The 24,736-nt window shown below is 34.1% G+C and overlaps 3 protein-coding genes and 1 non-coding gene across 4 annotated transcripts; 3 read left to right on the top strand and 1 right to left on the bottom strand.

Annotated features, from left to right (window-relative positions):
* Positions 1-5,013: 5,013 nt before the first annotated feature.
* LOC114249286 (MAPK regulated corepressor interacting protein 2) lies at positions 5,014-11,832 on the top strand. The gene is made up of 5 exons (XM_028182792.2): positions 5,014-5,261; positions 5,360-5,444; positions 5,667-5,776; positions 6,581-6,637; positions 8,234-11,832. The coding sequence occupies exons 1-5, from the start codon at positions 5,210-5,212 to the stop codon at positions 8,377-8,379; spliced, it is 450 nt and encodes a 149-aa protein (XP_028038593.1). The 5' UTR covers positions 5,014-5,209; the 3' UTR covers positions 8,380-11,832.
* A 336-nt stretch (positions 11,833-12,168) lies between these two features.
* LOC114249285 (uncharacterized) lies at positions 12,169-15,191 on the top strand. The gene is made up of 5 exons (XM_028182791.2): positions 12,169-12,249; positions 12,582-12,841; positions 13,448-13,649; positions 14,400-14,552; positions 15,108-15,191. Exons 1-5 carry the CDS (start codon positions 12,169-12,171, stop codon positions 15,189-15,191), a joined length of 780 nt encoding a protein of 259 aa, XP_028038592.2.
* Positions 14,028-23,005, bottom strand: LOC114249284 (mpv17-like protein). Its single transcript, XM_028182790.2, has 5 exons — positions 22,813-23,005; positions 19,294-19,434; positions 17,279-17,364; positions 16,222-16,334; positions 14,028-16,066 (listed from the first exon to the last, which is right to left on the bottom strand). Exons 2-5 carry the CDS (start codon positions 19,423-19,425, stop codon positions 15,831-15,833), a joined length of 567 nt encoding a protein of 188 aa, XP_028038591.2. The 5' UTR covers positions 19,426-19,434; positions 22,813-23,005; the 3' UTR covers positions 14,028-15,830.
* Positions 18,303-18,384, top strand: TRNAL-AAG (transfer RNA leucine (anticodon AAG)). The gene has a single exon. It is a non-coding gene; the product is annotated as a tRNA-Leu (tRNA).
* Positions 23,006-24,736: the final 1,731 nt, after the last annotated feature.

Genomic DNA, 24,736 nt, shown 5'->3' with positions numbered 1-24,736 from the left:
TTCAGATTTTTAAATCAGGCGATAGATTATCATTACCCATTACATTTCTTTACACATATCAATTACTATCTAAATAGATCTTCCGTGTTGATTCCACTTATCTTAATGAAATAATTAGGTACTAACAATTCAGTAATTGTTAACAATCGTTTGGCATAAAAATCATTTAACAAACTAAGTGTTTTTTTGAAATGACCTGAAATCACTAATTTACCTTTCCTGTTAAATGCTTTCGACAATAATTATTTTTTTATGGCATGATTCAATAAATGAAATTTGATTTAATTATTCGTTCTCGTAGCTGCTTAATACTATTTAGAGCTTTAATTCATCTATCAATGTCAATGTTCCACTGTCTCATAATAATTTGAGTATGCAGACATTTAGTTTTTTGTTTATTGATTGTAAAATTTAAATGTATCTGTAGCGAACGCAACTACATCAAGTAGCGTCTCATTATAAATTCAGACACTCCAAGGTTCTTGTTTCATACTTTTTAAATTTTTTTTTTATTGCTTACATGGATGGACATGCTCACCGCCCACCTGTTGTTAAGTGGTTACCGAAGCCCACAGACATCTACAACGCAAACGCCGCCACCCAGTTTGAGACATGTGTTCATGTGGTCTCAGTTTTTTTTAGAGTAGGTACAATCTAATCTATATATGTATATAAAAATGAATTGCTGTTCGTTAGTCTCGCTAAAACTCGAGAACGGCTGGACCGATTTGGCTAATTTTGGTCTTGAATTATTTGTGGAAGTCCGGAGAAGGTTCAAAAGGTAGATAAATAAGAAAATGCTCGGAATTAAATAAAAATAACAATATTGTTTTTCTTTTAATGTGTCCCCCGTCGGACGGATTCCTTTTGTTTGTTTTAAGTTTATTTTATACAAAAGGTTAGGTCTTTTATTTATCGATTGAGGCACTACGAAGTCTGCCGGATCAGCTAGTGAGTAATAAAGAATCAATATTAACATCTATATATTCTGCGAACGTATACTTTGAAAGTTTGACTGAAGAGCAACCAGGTGTGACAGGTTTTAAATAAAAAGGCTCTGACATGTATTTTTGGAATCGAAACTTTCAAATACCTAATAATTACTTTATACAATGCAATATAAAAAATCTGCTTATTTCTATATCATAACGTTTCTGGTTAATTCTTGAAAGTACTAGTGTTTTCGAATTTGGTATTAAAAGAGAAGCGGCTTCCGTATTCATACAGGAAACTAAACAGAAGTACCTACCTATTATACTTGCCCAATGACAATCTGGAAGTTTCACTTCATAATTTTTTCTTGCCTTTATTTCATTTGACCGGGTCCGCTGAACGCATTCATTGTCTACATTGAAAGCATTTAAGTAAGGCTTGCTTGTAGGTACAAACCTTAAGTAAGTTTTTTGACCTCAAACATTTCTTAGGCACATTAAGCGCTTACGATTTCGAATACAAATAAACATTGTGATTATCAGCGCCCTTTTCGTCTTCCCGATCGCTTCTCGTCCGTCTTGATCTCAATCTTCGTAAAAGCTTCAAATACACTTTCCTATCTCTTGAATATTTTATAAATTTATTTAAATAGATGTGCACACAAGTACTACGATCGACAAATACAAAAGCGCGAAAAAACACAATTCTTCAATCACATTCGTAGAGCGCAACTTCCTACGTGTTCTATATTAAAACAGTGGCACATTAGTACAAAAAAATACTAATTCGAATAAAGAGCGAGCCAGTGAAAGTTTCCGGCAACGGCGAAAGTCACGTCGGAAATGTGTTACATTCCGAATGCATTAAAATTGCTGTGTGTTAGTGTGTCTACCGCATTGCTTATAGCCAATTAATTAAAATATTGTGTCCATCTTTGATTATTCAGTGAAGTGTCTTAGCAACGTAGATGCCAGTTTCGTTTATTTTGCTTTATTTTAAACACTTTATTGTAAGCCCAAAGGAATTTTGCATGTGCCATGAATACCTTGGATCTAGAACATAATGTGATCATGTATTTCATAACATAACGCATGTAAAATCCTCTGGAAAATGAAGCAAACGATGTCAAGTTATTTGTGATAGGTAATATTTTGCTGTATGAATGTTTAAAATGAAAACAACTTCAAAAGGTCGCGCAATATGGGAAAAAGGTATGAAAACTGTTATTTCTTCGAAATTCAACAATTATCATCTTTTCAATTAGGTCAAAAGATATTTAAGTAATATCTTATATTTAAAGTTCATTTACACGAAGTGAAAACTGCATTCTCAGCTAAAAATACGAATTATTCTACAAAAAGTTAAGTCAAGTTGCAAATAGCCTTCGACTTGTGCACGATGTGTGTCTGATTGTATTTAATTATTTACCTACATAGTTATGCTATAAAATGACGTTACCAAGGTCAAAATAAATGTTCGAATACGATTGTCGAACAAACAAAGATAAGCAAATGAAATATTAAACATTAAATTAATTAATTGACAAGAAAATTAAAATAATTAAACTTAATTCAAAATGGTAGATTCTTTTTTTATTCTGCTTAAAGAACTTACAAATATCACAAAATGTATGCCGACACTTCCATGAGGTCAGGGCCTCAATTTTATACAGTCTGCACTACCATTCAAACTGGCACACATGTCTGGCAGTTTGATGATATACATAAATCTCACGCTTACATACGCTCCACTATAGCTAATTTAAAAAAAAATATTAATGATTAGCATCGGTCAAGGTCGTCAGCAATGCCAGGGGCAAGCAATGCCGCTAGCTACAGCTGAATACTGAGAAGCATATGTCATAGAGCTTAGGAAATACGGCAGGGGGGAAGAAAATTCGAAAACCGAATTATATGTGCCAAATCTAGAAGTAGCTGGTATTTGGTAGCCCAGGCCCAGAGATGGGAACAGTAATCCAAACTAGGCCGAACCTGTGCTTTATCAAGCACAAGTCTTTGTCCGGTTGAACTGAAATATTTCACCCCATTCAGAGACTCGACGATTTATCAATTTGGCACATTATTTTTTATACATTATTTTATTTATTCTCTCATCTTGGTAATCGTTCGTAAGCGCGTGTTAAGCTCGTGGGATTTCAGCAACGACACAATCGCATCGCTCAAAACACCGCGCACACCGAACATCTTATCTTTTAGGCCACGATGACTTCTAGTATCGTTCCTTGCTCCAGCAAAATAATACAGGGTGTTGTGAAAAAGCATTGTAACACTAAAAATATGACTCCAAATTTTCATATTTTACTATGTTTTTAATGTGCTTAGTAACAAAATTTCTTAATGCAGCTTGCAACGGGCATTGTCTGATCGATGGTGCCGAGCCATCATACTGAATGGCAGGTTCCGTTCAATCACTGAATTACCGTTTGGCGAACCCATCTACCGACCTACGGACCGTCGAGGCGATTCACTTGATCCTCGTGAATTGGTAGAACCATGATCAAGCATATCTCACTTTTTGGCTGACGCACTCACTATAAGGCCTCGACTAGTTCGTAGTTCAAATAGACTCTGTCCCGGGCGCAGCTTGACTGCACTCAAGCGAGAGGTGCAGGGGAAGTGTACTTTTACTGGGTGGATGGGCAGTCCCAAATAGCCAACGAGCCTCCTTGGAAACAGGAATAATATAGTAATAAGAGCAGTTTTAATCGTAAGAAATTCGGACCACAGTTATTACTAATAAAAAAAAAGAAGGCATGGACTGATAGATGGTATACATGATAAACATGTTCAAATAAATAAATAAGTAATTAACAAAAAAGAGTAATGTCTAAGTACCTACAATTAAAGCCATCTTTTAAAAATGGGTATCATAGAGAGAGTAGAGGGTAGAGAATGGATTCTGCTAAAAAAAATTCTATTCTATTATCTGTTACTTATTTAATATTATTTTGAGTATAACAGTAGTTAGTTAGAAGGCCACTAGAATTAAGACGACCGGTTACTAATAAGCTTGTAATAAATACACAATCAATTAATTTATTGTAACAAGAATTTAACGTTCATAAGTATTATACAACTAGCGACCCGCCCTCGCTTCGCTTCGGAAACATTAAAACAAACATGAAACCAAAAAAAAAAATTAAATAAAAAAAAAAAAAATTGCCTATGTTCATAGGGACAATGTCGGCTTCTAATGGAAAAAGAATTTTTCAAATCGGTCCAGTAGTTTCGGAGCCTATTCGAAACAAACAAACAAACAAACAAATCTTTCCTCTTTATAATATTAGTATAGATGTCTGGGTAAGTCATCGAGTCTAATGAAAATAGGTACCTAAAACTTAATCGAAAGAGGATATACTTACAACAGATTTACCCACTTCTATCGTCCTACTTGCAATGTTCAGTCTACCCGTGAACATAGCAGTGGTCACAACGTTGATATGTCGGGCACTCACCAAAATAAAAAAGTGGTTGGAAAGAGCTCGTTAAATAATACTTAGTATTTGTAACGTAGATAGCAAAAGCTTTCAATATTATAGTTGCAAATATATTTGTAAATTTAGCTCGTACATCATAGTATGATACCCATTAAATTAACGCATAAGAACTAAGCGTTAATTTTTACCCGATATAATAGTGATATTTAAACGGAAAAATTCAAATAAATTTAATTCTTTATAACAAAACACAATGGACAATGGCTTGGCTATGCCCTGGGTATTGCTTACATCCATCAGCGATGATGACAACTCACCATCCGGTCGCATGCTCGTTTGCCTTCGAAGACAATAAAAAAGTTATCAACATAAAATCTAGCTATTATAACAATATGATATCACAAGCCACTGTCCAGTAAAATAATACTACCACTAGCAATACCTTAGCACTAGCAGTAACTATACCCAATTAGCTAACAGATAACATTATTTAAGATTCGTATGATTTTGCGCACGCATTATTAAGCATGCATCTACTAACACTTTTGCAACCTACTGTACATTTTAATATTAATTAGGTCCTTTTTAAAATAGCTTTGTTTTTTTATAATGCCTGTATAACGTTGTAATATTTTAGCACAGACGTAAAATGTAATTATTTTATGTGTTTTGCCTTTTCTGAAGTTACGTACCTATTTAAAATATGGCATCACTGTCTCATTACAATGCGACGCTGGCAACTCAAGAAATCAGTCAAGTTAAGATTCTAGTTCAGAGTGGATTTATGATTTTTTTTCAAATTTTAAGCGCTATTTTAAAATGTACACCGTTTCCAAAGGACCCAGCAAGATTGTTGCAAAAACTAGAAGGGGTAAACAATTGATGTTAATGAATTTTATTAAATTGAGTATGTTTACCTTGATAGTGATCATGTGAGATGAACTTTCGAACATCTATTTCAATTTGCAGGCCTCTCCCAGAATCTAGAAAGGTTAGACAGTCGGAAAGATCATAACAGGAAGTCTTCAGATTCTGATACCGGAGAAATAATTAAGTAAATAATTTTCCTTTACCATATTGTTATATACAAAATGTTATTAAATATTTCATCATTGTTTTTACATAACCTTTACGTCTGAGGAAACTTTTCAGTTCTTTTTTACAGATTTTCTATTAAATTATAATACGTTTCGCTTCAGTAAAAACGGAGAGCATATATTCACGTGTTTCGTTTGTTGATTTATGTTACTTAACCTTTGCTATTAAATATTTTCAGCATGCCTAGACCTATATTTCATTCCAATGGTAAAAAGACAGTGCATCAACGAATACAACATCATGTAATTACTCCACAGCACGAAGAAATAATTAGATTCATAAGTGAAAGTAAGTAAATTTAGGTTAGAATATTGTTTGTGTAACCTTACTATATCATTAATAGGGCCCAATTAAGTGAAGTGCATTTTGAATCAGAACATAAAGTAACTTTATAATTAGTAATTGAAAATAGACATTTTTTCTTTTTTAATACAATTGAAACAATGACATTATCTCAAAATTTCCTAATGCTATGTACATTAAGATCTTCATGTGTTCGCATAACAAGTCATCTAGTCTGTCTATCCAAAATAAATAAAATATGTCAAAAAACATCAAAACATGAGAGATTATTTATTACCATCAAATTAACAATGAATTCAAATTTAAACTTGACTATTAAAGTCAGAAACCATTTCTTCTAAGGAAATACATGGCTAACATAATGTTAACGAACAACTCTCAGTAACACAATAATATTGTACAATTTATAAATTTACTTAGTTAACATTTGTAAGGTGTATGATTAATCCACACGGGTATGTACCCATTCTGTATATTTCTGCTGTGAAGATTGATGAACTATAATAGTTTGAAGGATGGTAATCTATTATTCAATCAAATTAAAACTCTTGTTATGACCATGGCTTCCAGTAACCATTAGCTGAATTATACATAGTGCAAAAAAAACAGTATCGTCAGAGATCTTTACAATTAAAATATGTCAATCAATAGCTTCTTGTATCACATTTCCAAGTTAATTGTAGCAACTCATGGCACACAAAAAAAGATTAGCAACCCTATTAAACCTCATTGAAAATGATTCATAGTCATTGAAGCAAATAAATTATTGATATTGATTTAAATTTTCAGCTTGGACACAATCAACATATGCAGACAGTGAACCCTCAACACCAACTAGTACGACTGGCAAGTAATTTTTTTGTAACACAAAACTAAGTAGAATTTTATTTTAGACCTTAACCTAATCAGAAAAGAATCCAGAATACAATATCTAAAAACTGATTATATTAAGTCCGCAAGGCAACAAGTTCTGATACTGCATAACACAAGAAACATTGCAAATAAAACATACTATCAGATAAAATGCAGGAAAGTAATCTGTCATGTTAAGAATAATTATGATGGATCATATAGCATTGATAAGACAGTGACTAACTTAGTAGCCTATACAAAGAAAAATTTAAATACTAACATTTATAATCATAAAGTTCATTATGAAATAATAATTCTGTTGCAATATGTATATATGTTATTTGTATATATACTGCATTGGATTTAAATACTACTTTTTTATAGACTTGTTGGGGAAAAAACGCGCTCTTGTCCCACCTTCTGTTGTGTGATTAACAAAACCTATAAGCATAACAGAATGAATGCACTGCCCTGAAACTCCTCCATCACAGAATATTTTTTAGTGATGGTAGAACGTCTTCTAAGCTGTATAGGTAGGTGGGTAGCTTGAAAGTTGCCCCACAACTGTATTATAGAAGTGGGACATAGAACTAATATTTCAAGGTGGTGATATCTATGGGCTCTGGTAACCTCTTTAAACCCTGTGAGCCTTGAACTTGTCGAAGGGTCTAAGCAATCAAAAGAAAATAAATAAACTATGAAGTAACAGAGTGTTAAGTTTTTTTTTATTGCCTACTCAGAGACAGCGGTAACAGAGTTAAGTTTTAATTATTATTTTTATTGCTTCTGTAGCCATCGTGCATACCAAAGACCCAAGTTGCTGCCTACAAACTGCGGAATGTTGATATTCGCTACACACTTGTGTACAGAACATGTAATAAGCTCTTTTAGGGTTAATCATAAATTAAAGTAACGCCCCAAAGTACGCATTCGCGGGAAATGCTTGAATTACTAACTGCTTACTGTAATGAATATATTTTTTTATCATCGATTGATGGACTGGATCGGCACTCAAATTCCACAATATAAAATTTTATAATACGTGCTAACGCGTGTTCACGAACAACTTCCACGATGAAGGAATAAAATCGTGTAATACAAATTAAGCCAGGAACAAATCATTATGCTTAAGGACTATGGAATTATGTCTCAAGTTTAGAGAACTTGTGATGTCTATAGGCTTCGGTAACCACTTTATATCAGATAGGCCGCCATATTAACTTACACATAATACAAACATCTAGAATATTTGTTCATATAACTTGTTGCCGTTTTAATACAATATCAAAGGTACATATTATGTCTCAAATAAGAGCAAACATTAACTGGGATATGACTTATCTTGAACACACATGTTGACATAATTACTTGCATGTTCATACAACATTCAGAATGTGATACTGATTTTTGATGAAAAAGCAAGTAAATCCACCTTATCGTTAAAAGGCCTATACTATTTCCAAACTGGTACTATGTGTGGTCACCCGAAAACAAAAAGAAAGATTATCAGGATCGATGAAGCTTAGGAACTATCATTATAATGTATTTGCAATACAAACGTTGCTTTAAAATGTCATATTGTATTTTCAGATTCTGGTAGCTCATCACCGGATCCACCCACCAATCTATACTACCAAGACGAAGCCCCAAGCCCCACACTAAGGGACTTCAAACCCTTCGACTTAGAAACGTGGTGGGGCAAACGACTTTTCCAGAACATAACAAACTCCCTTTGAGACAGATACATTCGCTTCATGATCAAGGACGTGATCGGTGGATCAACTCTCAATCATTTGTAGTTTACTTAATTTTCTGTATAACATGTAAATAATTTTATTGAGATTAGTGTAAAAACTGTAACATAATGTAGTTAGGTACGTCATTTGCATTTGCATGATCAAAGAATGAAAATAACCTCGTCCCATATAATAAATTATGGATTCCAAAAGGATAAAACTCGCACAACAAAATTCATATCTCGCTACCTTGTTTACACTAGAATTATTCATTGCAATACTACTAGTGTATTTATTGTAATATATATTTATAAATATGTAAGCTTGCTTCAAGGCAACATTTTAAGGATGAATTCTAAATTATGTAATCGCCTCGGAAATAAATTTTGATATAGAACACAAATCGCCTTAACTGTAATTAAAATACAATAATTTACTAATATTCTTTGTTACGCAAATAAGACATTAAAATCATTATTGAATAAATTAAGTTACCGTTATAGTTGATATAGTAGTTGGTAGGATGCATTTTACCAGATAAAATTAATGTCAAGGTCTGGTAACTAATCGGCTGCAAATCAGATAACTAAACGTAAAGAACTCTTATGTAAGATATATTTAGGCATATTATAATCTACATTGTAATATAATCAAAAAATTATTTGTTACGAATAATGTGAAATTTTATAAATAAAAATTGTTATTTAAAATTAAGTAATCTACAAGTGACTAGATTTATTAGCTAAATACATAATATTGTAAGGGTATTTTCTATCAAAAGCTCAAGACATATTATCATTCTTTATACAAATCACTATTCTTAAGCTTGATTATTTTCATTGAATATACCCTTTTCCGTTGTCGTGTCTGTTCTGTAAACTTTTTAAATGTTTATAAAACAATTTGTAAGTACCAAAGAAGTTGTTGGAGCCCCTTTGTTTCGTTATTATTACTCTTATTATTGCTAAAATTGTGTGAGCCAAATTCACGAATGTAGTATACACTAGTCAAACAAGAACCATCATTCTAAGACATGCTGGATGAGGAATTTCTGAAACTGCAGTTTACTTATATAATACAAATTTTAATGAATCAAGTGCCTGAATGTATACAGTCTTCGCAAAGAAAATCAAATATAGATATTTAAATGAAGTGTGACGTTTGAATGTAGCGAAAATAATTTAATGGAGCATGGACGTAACATTACAAACAGGACTTGGCGAAGAAAGAGAAGTATGCAAAATTAGATTAGCAATTTTAAATCGATTAGTTGAGAGTAGTTGTAGTTATAGTTCGCTGAAACTAGTTGTAATTTAGATAATAAAATATTTTTTTAAATACTGTAATCGAATCACAATTGAATATGCAATTTCGAAAAGGGCACATGTCGCATATTTTGTCAAATACGTTTTTTCATATACATGTAGCTTTGAGGCTTACCTACACCCATTTTATAATAATTCCAGTAACTTTCAATTGCTAATTAACTTTAAAATATATCTCAAAAGTAACTATTTAAAATTTTACACTGCTTTAGAAAATAATCTGATTTTTCATTTCCTGAAAATTTTACATTTTCAGAGATGTGCCCTTTTCGAAATTGCATATTCAATTAAATACGACCATTGCGTTTAACGCATTAAAAACTTGCAACCTTATCGTTAATATCCGAAGTACGAAATTTATGGCTTAGTTCCACGTGAGTTATGTTTGACGACGTAAGCAGTTAATTCGTTTCAATGCGAACTCGACTTTCCAGTCCTGTTTGTGATAGTATATCCATGTCAGTAAACGTTGTTGTTGTTAAAAAAAAAACGAGGGTAGTCTTATAATTTTTGTTTGTTTTTGTTGAATATGTAGTGTGTCGATACATGTAGCTAATGGAGTATTAACTAGGAAGCTATTTACCATGCAGTCGTATGAATCGCTCTAACACGGCAATTGTTAAAACATGATGATGATTGATCCTCTTTGTTTAGAAACCTCTTTTTTTTCGTCAAAATTGCCATAGCTGTCTTCAGAGATTTTATTTTGTAACTTTCAGTGAACAAGTAAGTTTATAGATTTCTCTACTTTTTGGCCAAGAAATTCTGTCGGTCTTCAAAATGTTTTGTTTCGAATAACACATGAGTTATAACGCTTTTATTTTATATTCGAAAAGTAACGCACTATAAAATGTGACGACACAGCTTATGTATGAAGCCACCCTAAGAAATCTAAACATACCGTGCGAGAAAGAGACAACTAGCATCGTTCCAACCTCATCGAGAGACTAATATCTCAGAATCCCTCAATGTAAAACGTGCTGTTTAATAATTTTGTTAAGTAAACTATAAAACTAATGGTTTTAATAAAATGACTAATGAACTACCTATAAGTACTTAATACTTATCAAAGTACGTATATAATGATTTTAAATTGGGTTAATGTTGAAATTTAAGTGTTTATTTTATTCAAATTTATTCAGATTTTAATAATATTTCGTCCATTTCTTGTTTGATAATTAGAAGAATTGAAAATACATTATATTTTATGCAATTGTTATTGAAGTTTAAAATTAATAATTTAGTTAATGTCAAAGTTGATTAATTGACATACGTGTTGTAATAAATAATAACATTCTTTAAAATAATATTACTTCAGATGTCGCTCATTGACAAGAAAAGTTTTTAATTTAAAGTTTTGTAATTAAAAAGGTATTTTACAGTAATTCATAAATACAATAAAAAATTTATTTAAAAATAAAAAAGGCCATTTACCTTATGATTTAATGATGTTTTCCGCTCAGCAGTGCAATGCTATAATGAATTATAAATGTAATTTTGATACGGTTACGAAAATCAAAATATACAATTTTTATTTTATGTATACAATCATTATCGACTGTCAATTAATCTAGTCTGAACATTTTATCGTAACCATAAAGCTAGATAACCGTTTGAAGGGTGCGATAGTCAAAATGAATAATATTGAACATCAATGCAAATATTGCTGTTTTCTTTAACTATTATTTTTCTAGAACGAGTAACTAACTCGTATTTTTTCTAGAAAAATAATAGTACGTACGAAAATAATATATAGTACGTATCTTTGTTATTTCGTGTGCGGCGACTGTTTTGTTGTACATAATATTCATGTAGCTTGAAGCTAAACAATGTCTTCCAGATCAATTCGAATCGTTATAGAAATATGTACATTGGCGTGCAGCATGCAGATTCTAAAATTTATTAAATTGCTTTTAAGAAGAGTTGCATTAAGTGTACAAATTAGGAAATCGTGGAAAAAAATCATCATCGGACACATTTAGGTTTAACGCACCATTAAAGTAGGTAGTTAAAAATAATTTAGATGAATATTTCGGTACGTAGTGATACTGCAGGAGAATATTTTTAGACTGATTTAGTTGTAAAAGTTAACGCTTTTTGTTGTAGTTTAATAAACCATCTCAATGCACGTTTTTTGTTTTTTATTTTATTTAAAAATACACCGCGTTGTTATTGATCAAAAAGAAAAAAATAATTGCAATACATATAATAGAATCAATTTTAATTAAAAATATTTACAATAATATATCTCCGGTAAATAATAATATGATCTCTTATTGGTATCAATAACTAAAGAACGCACACAGAGAATGTAATATTTATTTCGAATAAGAAGTAAGAAATTCAAAGAGTATTTGTATATATTTACGTAATTTATCATTAAGTGACATTAAGTGTATAATCTATGTACATCAAATCGTATGAGTCAAGGATTTCGTGCCATATCTGTTTTAATATTAAATAAATGAAAAACTCAATATCAAATAGCAAAGCCGATCAGAATGATGATGATGATTTCAAACATACAAATTCTAATAACCTTAAGGTAATAATTTGCAACGTATTCACATTTTTTATTTGTTATACTATGTTTTTTTAATTGCTTAAATGGATCGACGAACTCACAGCCCTCCTGGTGTTAAGTAGTTACTGGGGCACATAGACATCTACAACGTAAATGCCGCCACCCACCTTGAGATATGATTTCTAAGGTCTCAGTATAGTTACAACGGCTGCCCCGCCCTTCAAACCGAAACGCATTAGAGCTTCACGGCAGAAATAGGCAGAGTGGTGGTACCTACCCGTGCGGACTCACAAGAGGTCCTGCCATGAGTAAAAAGTGTATATTACATTACATTGTTAGTTTATTTGAAACAGGCAGACGGCGATTATATGAACAGCCTTCATAATGCTCGGAGTATTCTCGCTAAACTCGAGAAAACCATCTACAAAACAAGCAAATACGAAACGAAGCTGTCACGATGTAAATCGGGTCACACACATTCGCACAGTCTCAACGAGCTGTGGGAAAGCGATTTCACCGAAGATACACATAAGTTGAAATCTAAGACGGAAATTAATAGAAATGATGTCGCCAGATCTTGGTCGACGATGAGCATCGTTTGTTTACAATACCAGTAATGAGATTAATCGTTTTTTGACTGAAACAATCATTAGCCACATTAGGTGCCATTCTTGAGTTTAGTGGTGGTACCACCTTGAGGTCGAAGTCTCGGAGGCAAAAAAGCATATCGACGTTTGAAAGGCAAACGTGACACAGCGACAATGCGTGAACTTTACAGTAGACTAATTTAAAGTTGAAATAGGTACCTGGAAAAAAAAATATTTTAACGAATCTAGCTGTAGGATTGAAATGATTTTAATAGACCTAGAAATATATTTTTTTTGCGCATCGAAAATGGTTATTGCCTATCATTTATGTATAAAGCAGTTATTGTCGCTTAGTCACGTTTGATTTTCAAGCGTCGATATATAATCCTGGTAAATCATAACATGACCATAACACCTTTAGAATTTTCTTGTTCAGAATAATTATGCTCTGCATGAAATGAAACATTTCTAGGAACACATTTTGCCATCATTGGACGTGTTCTTTGTGAAAATCAACTAAACACCATTAGTCAGATGAATTCGATTCACATCATCCACCGACATCGACGTAGGAACTTAACATTAAAAATGCCTTATGGAGCGATTTATTTCTATCAAAATAATTTCTGTAGATACGATGAACTTACAAAGCGTTACGAATCCTTATTACAAGCCTTCAATGAACGGTGCGATGCGGTCAACATAAGAGATAACGCCCTCAATGATCTGCAAAAACGACTGAATACTTGTCATAATGAAATAAATGAAGTCCATAAAACACTTATAACTGTTTGTGATAAGTATTTAGCACTAAAATATAAGAAAAATGTCCAGGTCAGTTTCATTTATCAGCATTTAAAGGTATGTTATTATCATTGTATGGATTAGAATTTTCAGTATTCGTCATAAGCGCAAGTTTTGTCTATTCACATAGTAATAACGAAAAGGTTATTTTTTAACTATATAGTATAGATTTACAAAAAAATAAACTCTACTGGTATTATTATTAAAAGTAAGCGGGCTACTGCGGCTCAAGACATTCAACAGAGAACCAAAACGTTAGCTGTAAAAAACATCCAAATACGCGTTGTGAGCCCACTAGATACCACTATCTCGCCTATTTCTACCATGAACCAACTGCTTGTTCCAATTTAACAGTCAGGCAGCCGTTGTCCATACAATACCTTGTGTAGGTATCAAGTAGGTGACGCTTTGTTTTTATTGCCCTTGTAGGCAAACGAGCATACCCACCTGATGGTGAGTGGTTACCGTCGCCCATGGACTTCAGCAGTGCCAGGGGCAGAGCCAAGCCGCTGCCTACCGCTTCATGCTTACTTAATCGGTGGTAGGCTGATTGGCTATTCCAACTACGCCGGGCTGGTAGGTGAAATCACGGGGTTCAATATTAGAGAATTTGCTAACACTAGTCCTAGCAACAGCAGTGCTTCGCTGAATCTACCACCGGATCGGAATCGCGACCCAGTCAGAAAATCCGGCGAGAAAATCAGTGGCCTGTGTCTGTGTGGTTTCGGCATTACCTAAGTTAACAATATCCACTAAGATTAACGGAATATTTAACTGCAGCTATCTTCGTTAAACGTGAAAATTGAAAAACTGAAAAATATGATTAAAAGTGTTCTCAAATCAGCAGAACAGGCACGAATTCACTTTGACAATCAATTAGCTTGCTACTTGAGCAAAGAAAAGGATGCAATATCTGCCACGCTCTTAACTGAAGTAAGTTACTTACTGCATCGTTTGTCTTAAATTAGAGGACTTTGAATGGCCATAAGTATGTACATTCCAAAGTCTATTAGAAACAATACTTTTTTCCTACCTATTCGCTAGTAGCCTAAGGGGCTAGTCCAGCTACGCCCGGGTAGGTGAGCTCACAAGCTCAACCTGAGAGAATTTGCTAACAGTAGCCCTAGCAAGAGCAGTGTTTCGCAGATTCTACCACCGGATCAGAATCGCGAACCACTGAGAAGATCCGGCGAGAAACTCAGTGGGCTGCGTCCATAGCTTAGTTCGCTCGTCGAACTCTTCGTCGTTATCGACGAGTGTGACGGGGACGGTAACCGGTGCTTGAGCGAAACAATAGCGTTGAATCTACGGCAATTGGCAACCCTAACCTTGTATCTTAACGTGGACAGTGGTACCTATTTGATTAACTGTTTGACTTAAAGTGAATCGGTAGATCGTCTATCCACTTATTCCAGCAAAAAAAGTAACTTGCTTAAATCTTGTGTTGACAGCTCTTGATCACGCATTCTTTTTAATTCATTTCCACAGATAACCATATGTAACAAACTATTTGTGGAAAACTTAAAACTGAAAGCCCACATCAACGAACTCACGTCTGACGTTCGAAATTAGTTTTTTTTTTTTTTTTTTAAATAAAACATGTGCAATCCATAATATTACATTGCTTTATATGAAATCGTTTTTTATTTGCATATGTGCACAATTAACAAAACTCGAAACAACCCTATAATCATACTCACACTCAATAGGCAAGCAAAAAGCTCTTATTGCATAAAAGTGCTGCGTAAGCTTTTCAAAAGTGGGCTGAACGTAGCTTTATTCCTTATGATGTCATTTGTGGTAAATACGTAAGATGAGCTAATCATAGATTATACACAATTAATCAACAATTAGCCACATATATTTCGTGTTTAGCTTTAAAATTCTACGCTCCAACACTGATGTTTAATTTGGTGTAGTTTTAGTGAAGGTTAAACGATATCCGTTAGCGAAAGTGCCTTGGAGATCATTAATAGTATAACTGCTTGCATATTCACAATGCGAGCAATTTATCTTATATTCAACTATTTCCCTAAGCCTGGCTGACGCCTGCTAAGTACGGAAATTACGAAGAAAAGATTTTAGAATTTAGAAAGATTTTTAGAAAACGATTTTATACTCATAATTTGAGTGAAGATTTTAATTTTATTTAAACCAAGTATTATGAATATATCTAGATATAAGCCATTTGTATCGATCTTCGCTTTCGAATTATGACGGCATCTCTTCAAGTTTTATCACATTTTTTTGTCTCTTAATAAAGCAAAGGATATTGATCCACACGAAAGATGTTGAGGCTACGTAAATAACTCTCAAATGTGAAGGCATGAAGTAAAAGTTAATTGTTTGCGCTGGAATCCAAAAGGCTTGATTGGCTATAAACGTCTTCCAGTATTTCTGCTTTAGCTCTTCGAATACATCTTCTCTTCGTTCTAAAATCCCCAACACTAAAAAGTAAGTAAGACAATTTAATTTGTGACATTATTACCTACTTTTAAGTATATAGGTACTTCTCATTAGTGTCTCTATTCGTATAGTTGGGTAGACGAGAATATGGCCGCTTGGTATTTATTATTTGAATACGCATTTTTTTTAAACTTACAAGTATAAAACGTGGCCAGTAATATAGGCGTCATAATGAACTGATCGGAAGCCACTTTTGTCGCTACGGCTTTGATTGCGTTGCCGGCAAACTTCTTGTCCAAAAATTTGTACCTGAAAATGGTTATAATTATGTAATAGACTAGCTCTGAAATTGGGAGAAGCAGTACCTAGACACAGTGAGCTAAGAATATACGAGTAATACGACAATATCATTACAAAGGACGAATTATTTGGAAGTGTTGTTTGGAAGTTACACGTCAAAAGATCCGAGCGGTTGAAAAGTCGGACAATTGCTTGCATCCCTAAAATAGGGGATAGATTCAACCTTTCTATTCACTATTTCATTTCGTTTCTATTTATTTCAACTTATTAACCCTGTTCAACTGTTATGATCTTGTGTGTCATTCTTTATACTACACTAGCTGACCCGGCAGACTTCGTAGGGCCTCAATCGATAAATAAAAGACCTAAACTTTTGTATACAATAAACTTAAAACAAATAAAAGGAATCCCCGTCCGACGGGGGACACATCAAAGGAAAAACAAAACTTGTTTATTTTTATTTAATTCCGAGCATTTTCATATTTATCTACCTTTTAAGCCTTCTCTGAACTTCCACAAATAATTCAAGACCAATATTAGCCAAATCGGTCCAGTCGTTCTCGAGTTTTAGCGAGACTAACGAACAGCAATTCATTTTTATATAATAGATCGATAGATTACCAATTAATCCGTCCGCTGTAACAGTATTCTCAAACTAAGTCCCTTCAGGCCGGATTTACGTATAAACACCTTGATTAATAGCCGGAAAAACGGTTAATTGTTTTGAACAACTTATACGATGAAGAAACAACTAGGTAAAATAAAAAACAAACCCGCAAAATAATTACAATTTGCGTCCTTATTAGCTCGGGTAGATAGATACACGGGTAGATATGATCACCACCCTGCCTGTTTCTACCGCGAAGCAGTGATGTGTTCCGGTTTGCAGAGTCCTGTGTAAGCAATCAGAAAGAGAACTATCGAAAACCAGTATTTAAGTTTCAAATACGTACCAAAAGTATAAAGTGGGTGCGTAAACAGTACTACCAACTGAGACGATTCGGGCGGCAGCCGCGACATCTAAATCTGGCTTTTCCGGCTGTAAAATAACAATTACGTTTATTACAGTTTTAGGCCAGTTATATTAAGTAGTATTCGACTATTGACCGAATTACGATTTTAATCACTCATCACTACAAATCACACATCTGCTGCTTATGTATTAGATACATTCTCTTTTATGTCTTGACATTGCCATTTAAAAAAAAAAACTCAACTATTAGCATTAAATCTCCTCAATAGCTAATCAGAAAAAAAGAAAGAAATCGGTTAAAATCGGTTAACAAAAAGACCAGAGAACGGTACTAAAGGGTTTGCTTTTTTTTAAGCAATTTGCAAAAAAGTTTAGATAACACAAGTCACAAAGTTCATAGAAAAACAACCATGGAATATCGTTTCATTGGGCGGGCGATATTTTTACACAAATAAACATAACTGACGGTCCGAATATCATTTTACTTAATTCGTGTTTAAGCACGCTGATCTTGTAATCATCGTTTGTGCTATTCAGATTTTTGCCGGATTCCTTCTCTTCTATCTTACAAACTGGTACATATTTTAACGATTTTCGCCAACGGCACCAAACTAGAAATTTCTCCTGTGTTATCATCAGTGCCGCCAATACATACGAGACACGAGCAACTCTATCTTAATTATTTAAAAGCTTCTTTCACAAAGACACTAAATTGCAAATACCGTACATATACCGAATATGCATATTGATCATCGTGATTGTGTTATTGTGGAAGCATTTTATGAATTGGAAGCCATAAACGCTTTGAAGCCGTGCATTCGACGACTGTCGGTTGTTGATGTTATGAATTGCTTGGAGACCGCTGATAGTAGTTTTATTATACTAAAGATTATTATTAAAATTGGCTAATAATGTTACGTAAGTTAAACAAAATTGTTTGTGTTACGTAATGTTAGCACATTGTAAGGTATATAGCATATAAAAAATTCGATCACCTAGTCATCGGTAGCGTGGCCGAGCGGTCTAAGGCGCTGGTTTAAGGCACCAGTCTCTTCGGAGGCGTGGGTTCGAATCCCACCGCTGCCATCTCTTTTTGAATATTTTAAATTTAAGCTTTTGTAAATTTCAATTTTAACAACAAAATTAACTAATTTGAGATAACAACTTCTTCAATCACTGTATATATATATTTGTAAATTATAATCATAATATTTTAGGAATTTCTTGATTCTTTTTGAAGACTTAAAAAAATGAAAATGTATTAATTCATTGTTCAAACTCACGTAAGATTATCTGATGAAATTAATAACAAGAATATACGAGTATAACATCCACATTTATTTGATTTATTTATTTATTATTTATTTATCTAATATTATAAATCGAAATTTATCCTGAATAAAGTACTATTCCCTATATATTTATTTATCTAAATTAACGCGAGTGGCGCCGTGCGTGTACTGAATAAAGACAAGCACTCTGAGTTTGCGTCAATGGATTTTCGCGGAACTCCGAACATAATATTTAAGAAATACATATTAGTTGTGGTGATAAATAAGTTGTAGGTAATATATTTTAGATCCTTTCACACCTGAAATCTACAGCAGCGCTGCTTAGACGCTCTACGGTGGATCCTTACCAAAATTATTAATATTCGTTACCTTCCCTTTCTATCAAAGGTCAATGCAATTTCTATTCAACTCTAGTTATAGTCACATTCACTTGAATATTTATATTATTATTTTTACGATCCATTCCTATTTTTATTTTATTTCTACCACGATTGCCTTGCACGCTTACTCCCCTAGTAACATTCATTTCCTCTCAACTCATCACGTGTTCAAACCACTTCTTACTCGTAAGTTTCAACCACAGGAGGTAGGTACTTCGACGCGTCCTCTAAAATATTCGTTTCCCACCTTAAACTAACTCCACAGATCCATTAACATTCATTCACTTCTACGAAATGTTCGCTAATTATAAATCAGATCTCACCGAGTAAATTCTATTGAAGGTTTGCTGCGACAATTCAGCGGCAGTATAAAATGTTGCGTAGACTACGGTGTTGGTTAGAACCGGACGACGTTGTAGTGATTGGCGTGACCAAGCCAGTAATTTTGACGCCATGCTCTCTATCTGAATATCCAAAAAAACAGTATAAATTATAGAAATATTGAAGTGTGGTCTTAAAATTAGGCGGGAGCTTGGCTTTGTCCCTAGCATTGCTGAAGTCCATGGGCGATGGTAACCACTCACCATCAGGTGGTATGCTCGTCTGTCTACTAAGGGAAAAAAATTTCGTTGAAACGGACGACGCAAGAGTAGTAAGTACTAAGTAAGTACGAAGGTGGTGCTTGTTATAATTATCATGTTTTTTATTAGCCTGATCTGTAAATTTTCACCTTATTTTTGAACAAATCTGTTAACTTTAAATATTTCAAACACATCATGAATCGTTGACGATATAATATTTTCATCACTTTACTGACCAGAATCGATAGGATTCATAATAAATTTAATTGAGTTTGGTTTTGCTATAAAAGCTTGTTATTTTAGTTCTTAAATATATTTTTTTTAATTACGCTTCACGCTTTATGGATAGTGGTCACCATCGCTCAGAAAAATACCAGGAGTGTAGCCAAGCAGATGTCTGATGTCACAACAGTGGTGTAGTAATACCTATTCCAAAATTCATGGGCAACACTATGGCACACCTTCGATTTTGCTTTCATTTTTTATTTTTTTATTGCTTAGATGGGTGGACGAGCTCACAGCTCACCTGGTGTTAAGTGGTTACTGGAGCCCATAGACATCTACGACGTAAATGCGCCACCCCACCTTGAGATATAAGTTCTAAGGTCTCAGGTATAAAAAATAATCTTTATCAATACACACGATTGACAACAACGATGTTATCGCACAAGTTCGATACTGTGTGCCCTGAACATAGCGATTAAAATAACTTATTTCTAAGTACTCGAAATTCGTGTACTGTTATTAAGCCGAAATCACGCCCTGTATCATACCCGATCCTGTGGACCGAATGGTAAACAGTCGACGTCGCCCTAAACACGTCATTACGGATCCTCCTGATCCAGCTGAGTTTCTCGCCGGATGTTCTCAGTGGGTCGCGTTTCTGATCCGGTGGTAGATTCTTTCTAACTGACTGTTCTTGCTAGGGTTGCTACGATTAGAGCTCCGAGAGCTCACCTACAGAGCAACGCTGATATAGCCTCTCAAGGCTATTAGCATAGGTAGGGAAAAAAAACGCCCGGTCCTGGGGCCTATATTTAGACACTATATACTGTGGCCACATCCACGTTAAGACTTGAGGATGAATTATTAACTGTACTACTAGGACGATTGTCTAATACTTCAAGACTAGCGACATATCCTATCACAATCTCTCCCAATTTTATAATACGTTTTGATTGCACGCGAAGATTAGATCAATTTACGGCCCACCTGTTATTTTGTGGTTACCAAAACTCGTAGATATCATAACTCGACCACCACTAGGCATCTTCAGGCAGCTCTATTACCCGTTCCACCCTTCAAAGCCATGTTGATTTACACTACGTAAACTACGCCCTAACTTCAGTAAAGGTCATCATAATATTCTGATACAGACCTCTGACCAGCCACAAGAAGCACACCACTAGTTCCTACCGTACCACCCTACCCGTTCCACCCAAAGCCATTTTGATTTACACTACGTGAACTACGTCCTAACTTCAGTAAAGGTCATCATAATATTCTGATACAGACCTCTGACCAGCCACAAGAAGCACACCACTAGTTCCTACCGTACCACCCTACCCGTTCCACCCAGAGCCATTTTGATTTACACTACGTGAACTACGTCCTAACTTCAGTAAAGGTCATCATAATATTCTGATACAGACCTCTGACCAGCCACAAGAAGCACACCACTAGTTCCTACCGTACCACCCTACCCGTTCGACCCAAAGCCATTTTGATTTACACTACGTGAACTACGTCCTAACTTCAGTAAAGGTCATCATAATATTCTGATACAGACCTCTGACCAGCCACAAGAAGCACACCACTAGTTCCTACCGTACCACCCTACCCGTTCCACCCAAAGCCATTTTGATTTACACTACGTGAACTACGTCCTAACTTCAGTAAAGGTCATCATAATATTCTGATACAGACCTCTGACCAGCCACAAGAAGCACACCACTAGTTCCTACCGTACCACCCTACCCGTTCCACCCAAAGCCATTTTGATTTACACTACGTGAACTACGTCCTAACTTCAGTAAAGGTCATCATAATATTCTGATACAGACCTCTGACCAGCCACAAGAAGCACACCACTAGTTCCTACCGTACCACCCTACCCGTTCCACCCAAAGCCATTTTGATTTACACTACGTGAACTACGTCCTAACTTCAGTAAAGGTCATCATAATATTCTGATACAGACCTCTGACCAGCCACAAGAAGAACACCACTAGTTCTTACAACTCAAATCTACATTGTTCAAATACATTATCAAAAATCACGTCGAATGTGAGGGTCGGTGAATCGAAAAGAAATCAGAACGTTATCACTTAGATTTGATACGGGATTTCTTAAACCATCGTACGATTGCACTGTGATATCGTAATATGTAACATTTTATTTATTTATTTATAACTTCATATACTAGAAAGTATAAAGGCGGACTTAATGCCATAGGCATTCTCTAACAGTCTACCTTAGGGGAGTGCAGAGATGAACCTTGGTAGGTGTAGTGTGAAGGTGATATTACTTAAACATATGTGTATATATAACATACATAATATTTATAGATACAAATACTGGTACTTAAATAAATACATATACATATACATATCTTAAATATATACATATAAAAACATACATAAACAAATATTATCAATTAGATGACTCTGCTAACTCTCTGAGAAACAGTTCTCGAACCAGTTTATTTTACAAGCGGTCTCGCTAACATCATTCCCATTTCTGTTATAATTTTAGCAGGAATATATATTATGTATGTTACATAACTCTAGTAATCTCGATAACTTGAATTTAAACTCGTTGGACATGTTACCAGATCTGTAACAGTGCTATCGTCTTACATTTACATATAATCTGGGAATTTATGAACGAAATAGTAGATGCACAATACATAATAATATATGAACCATGTATTAACATTTTGATTCGGCGATTCAAAGTAACTATAACTACCTGAGTTGTCACTTTTATTTTATCACCGCGCTTCCGTAGTAAGCAATATTCTTATTTTAATTTTCTATCACTTATTCAATCATTCATCTATATTTTAGCCAAACTGAAAGTAGGGATATATGTGATTTGATAAAGACTCTAAAACGAGCATACCTCAATTTTTTAAATCTCGCTAAATTCACGGGAATGGAGCACAAAGTATGTACTAAGTATATATATAATATTTTCATCCTTTGTTTTTTTTTAACGGTACAACTAGCAAGTTTCAGTGTAAATTAAAATAAGGCTTACCTTAATTTAAAAGCTTAGGTAGGTACTTGCTTAATTCACGCGTGTAGTGTGGCTAATTTGTGTCACTATTATTAATATTTTTTCGTATGATAAACAAAGAATATAACAAAATGTATCGGATGTTTTGTGTTTTTTTTTTTTTATAAAATAGTTATTACCAATACCATGCCATTTCGTATCGGCAGACGCACTAACACTGACCCCTCCAAACAGCCAATTGACTTCAATAGAATAATTAAATGCAATACAATGATATACCGCTGTTGTATCTCACGCTTTTTGGTTTAAAAATATACATAATTTTAGAGCACATTATCTACACCAATAACAATGATAAAATTCTTAAAACGACTCAAATTTTTCATCGGAATCACTAATTTATCATCCTATGACACTCACAAATTTCAAAATTACAATCTCATTTATTCTCACAATATTTTAACAAAACATCTACTATTTTTGAACAAATTATCCGTCAAGAACTGCATATCGTTCAAGAACCGCAATTCGTAATCGTGTTCGTATATTTTTTTTTATATGATAGAATGTGCATTTTAATTATCACGTTTAAAATAATTATTAAACGAAAGACGTGTTTTTTAATTTTAATTTTAGTGTAGTGTGAATTCGATATGATAATAAATTGTATCTCAAAAATTATCTACTAATAGCTAACAAAATGAAATCTGATAACACGATGATTGATTTTGTTTTGCGAACTGTACTTAAGGTGGAAATTAATAAAAACTTCCAGTAGGAAAAGCAAACTCATTATTAAAGGGGCTAGGTCTGTTCCCTTTGTGATATCTACGAGCTCAGAGACCCACCTTAGACCACGTAAGCCGTGAAAGTTAGTGCCACAATTTTCATAATAACTTTTTTTAACTGAAAAAAAAAATAGTTACACTTCTTTCCATTTTAAGATCATAGGGCATATTGCGAGCCCGCTCAGATACTACCCTCCGTTATACCATGAAGAACTTATGTGTTCTAATTCATAGAGGACAAAAATTGTACCATTTCAATTGAGATTTCAAATACTTATACTTAGTCTGGCCAAAATACTGTTACAATTAAAAATAAACATTTTCTCATTTTGGCGCCAATACATTGTACAAAATATTTTGCGATATTAAAATGGAGTGCGGTGATAAAGAGAACCGAATCGCTGTGATTGCATTACACAAAGTAGGTATGGAGCCAAATCCAATTTTTAAAACTCTCCATACGCTTGGTATTAGTAAAATGTTTGTGTACCGGGCTATTAATAGGTGCAATGAGACCTCCTCTGTTTGTGATAGAAAAAGATCTGGCCGTCCACGTAGTGTTCGTACGAAAAAGGTGGTCAAAGTAGTAAGGGAAAGAATTCGAAGAAATCCTGTCCGAAAGCAAAAGATTTTATCTCGGGAGATGAAGATAGCACCTAGAACCATGTCGCGTATTTTAAAAGATGACTTAGGACTTGCAGCCTGTAAGAGACGTACTGGTCATTTCTTAACTGATAATTTTAAAGAGAGTAGGATGGTAAAATCGAAACAACTACTGAAGCGGTACGCAAAGGGAGGTCATAGAAAATTTTTGTTTACGGATGAGAATTTTTTTACAATTGAGCAACATTTTAACAAACAAAATGACCGTATTTATGCTCAAAGCTCTAAGGAAACTTCCCAATTAGTCGACGAGTGCAACGTGGGCACTATCCGACTTCAGTGATGGTTTGGTGGGGTATTAGCCATGAAGGAGTGACTGAGCCATACTTTTGTGAAAAAGGTATCAAAACTATACTGAGATTTTAGAACTTATATCTCAGGGTGGGTGGCGCATTTACGTTGTAGATGTCTATGGGCTCCAGTAACCACTTAACACCAGGTGAGCTGTGAGCTCGTCCATCGATCTAAGCAATAAAAAAAAACATCGGCACAAG

The sequence above is a fragment of the Bombyx mandarina genome, chromosome 11 (genome assembly GCF_030267445.1).
Source record: "Bombyx mandarina strain Sakado chromosome 11, ASM3026744v2".
Classification (NCBI taxonomy): domain Eukaryota; kingdom Metazoa; phylum Arthropoda; class Insecta; order Lepidoptera; family Bombycidae; genus Bombyx; species Bombyx mandarina.
This window is presented reverse-complemented; position numbering and strand designations above follow the sequence as displayed.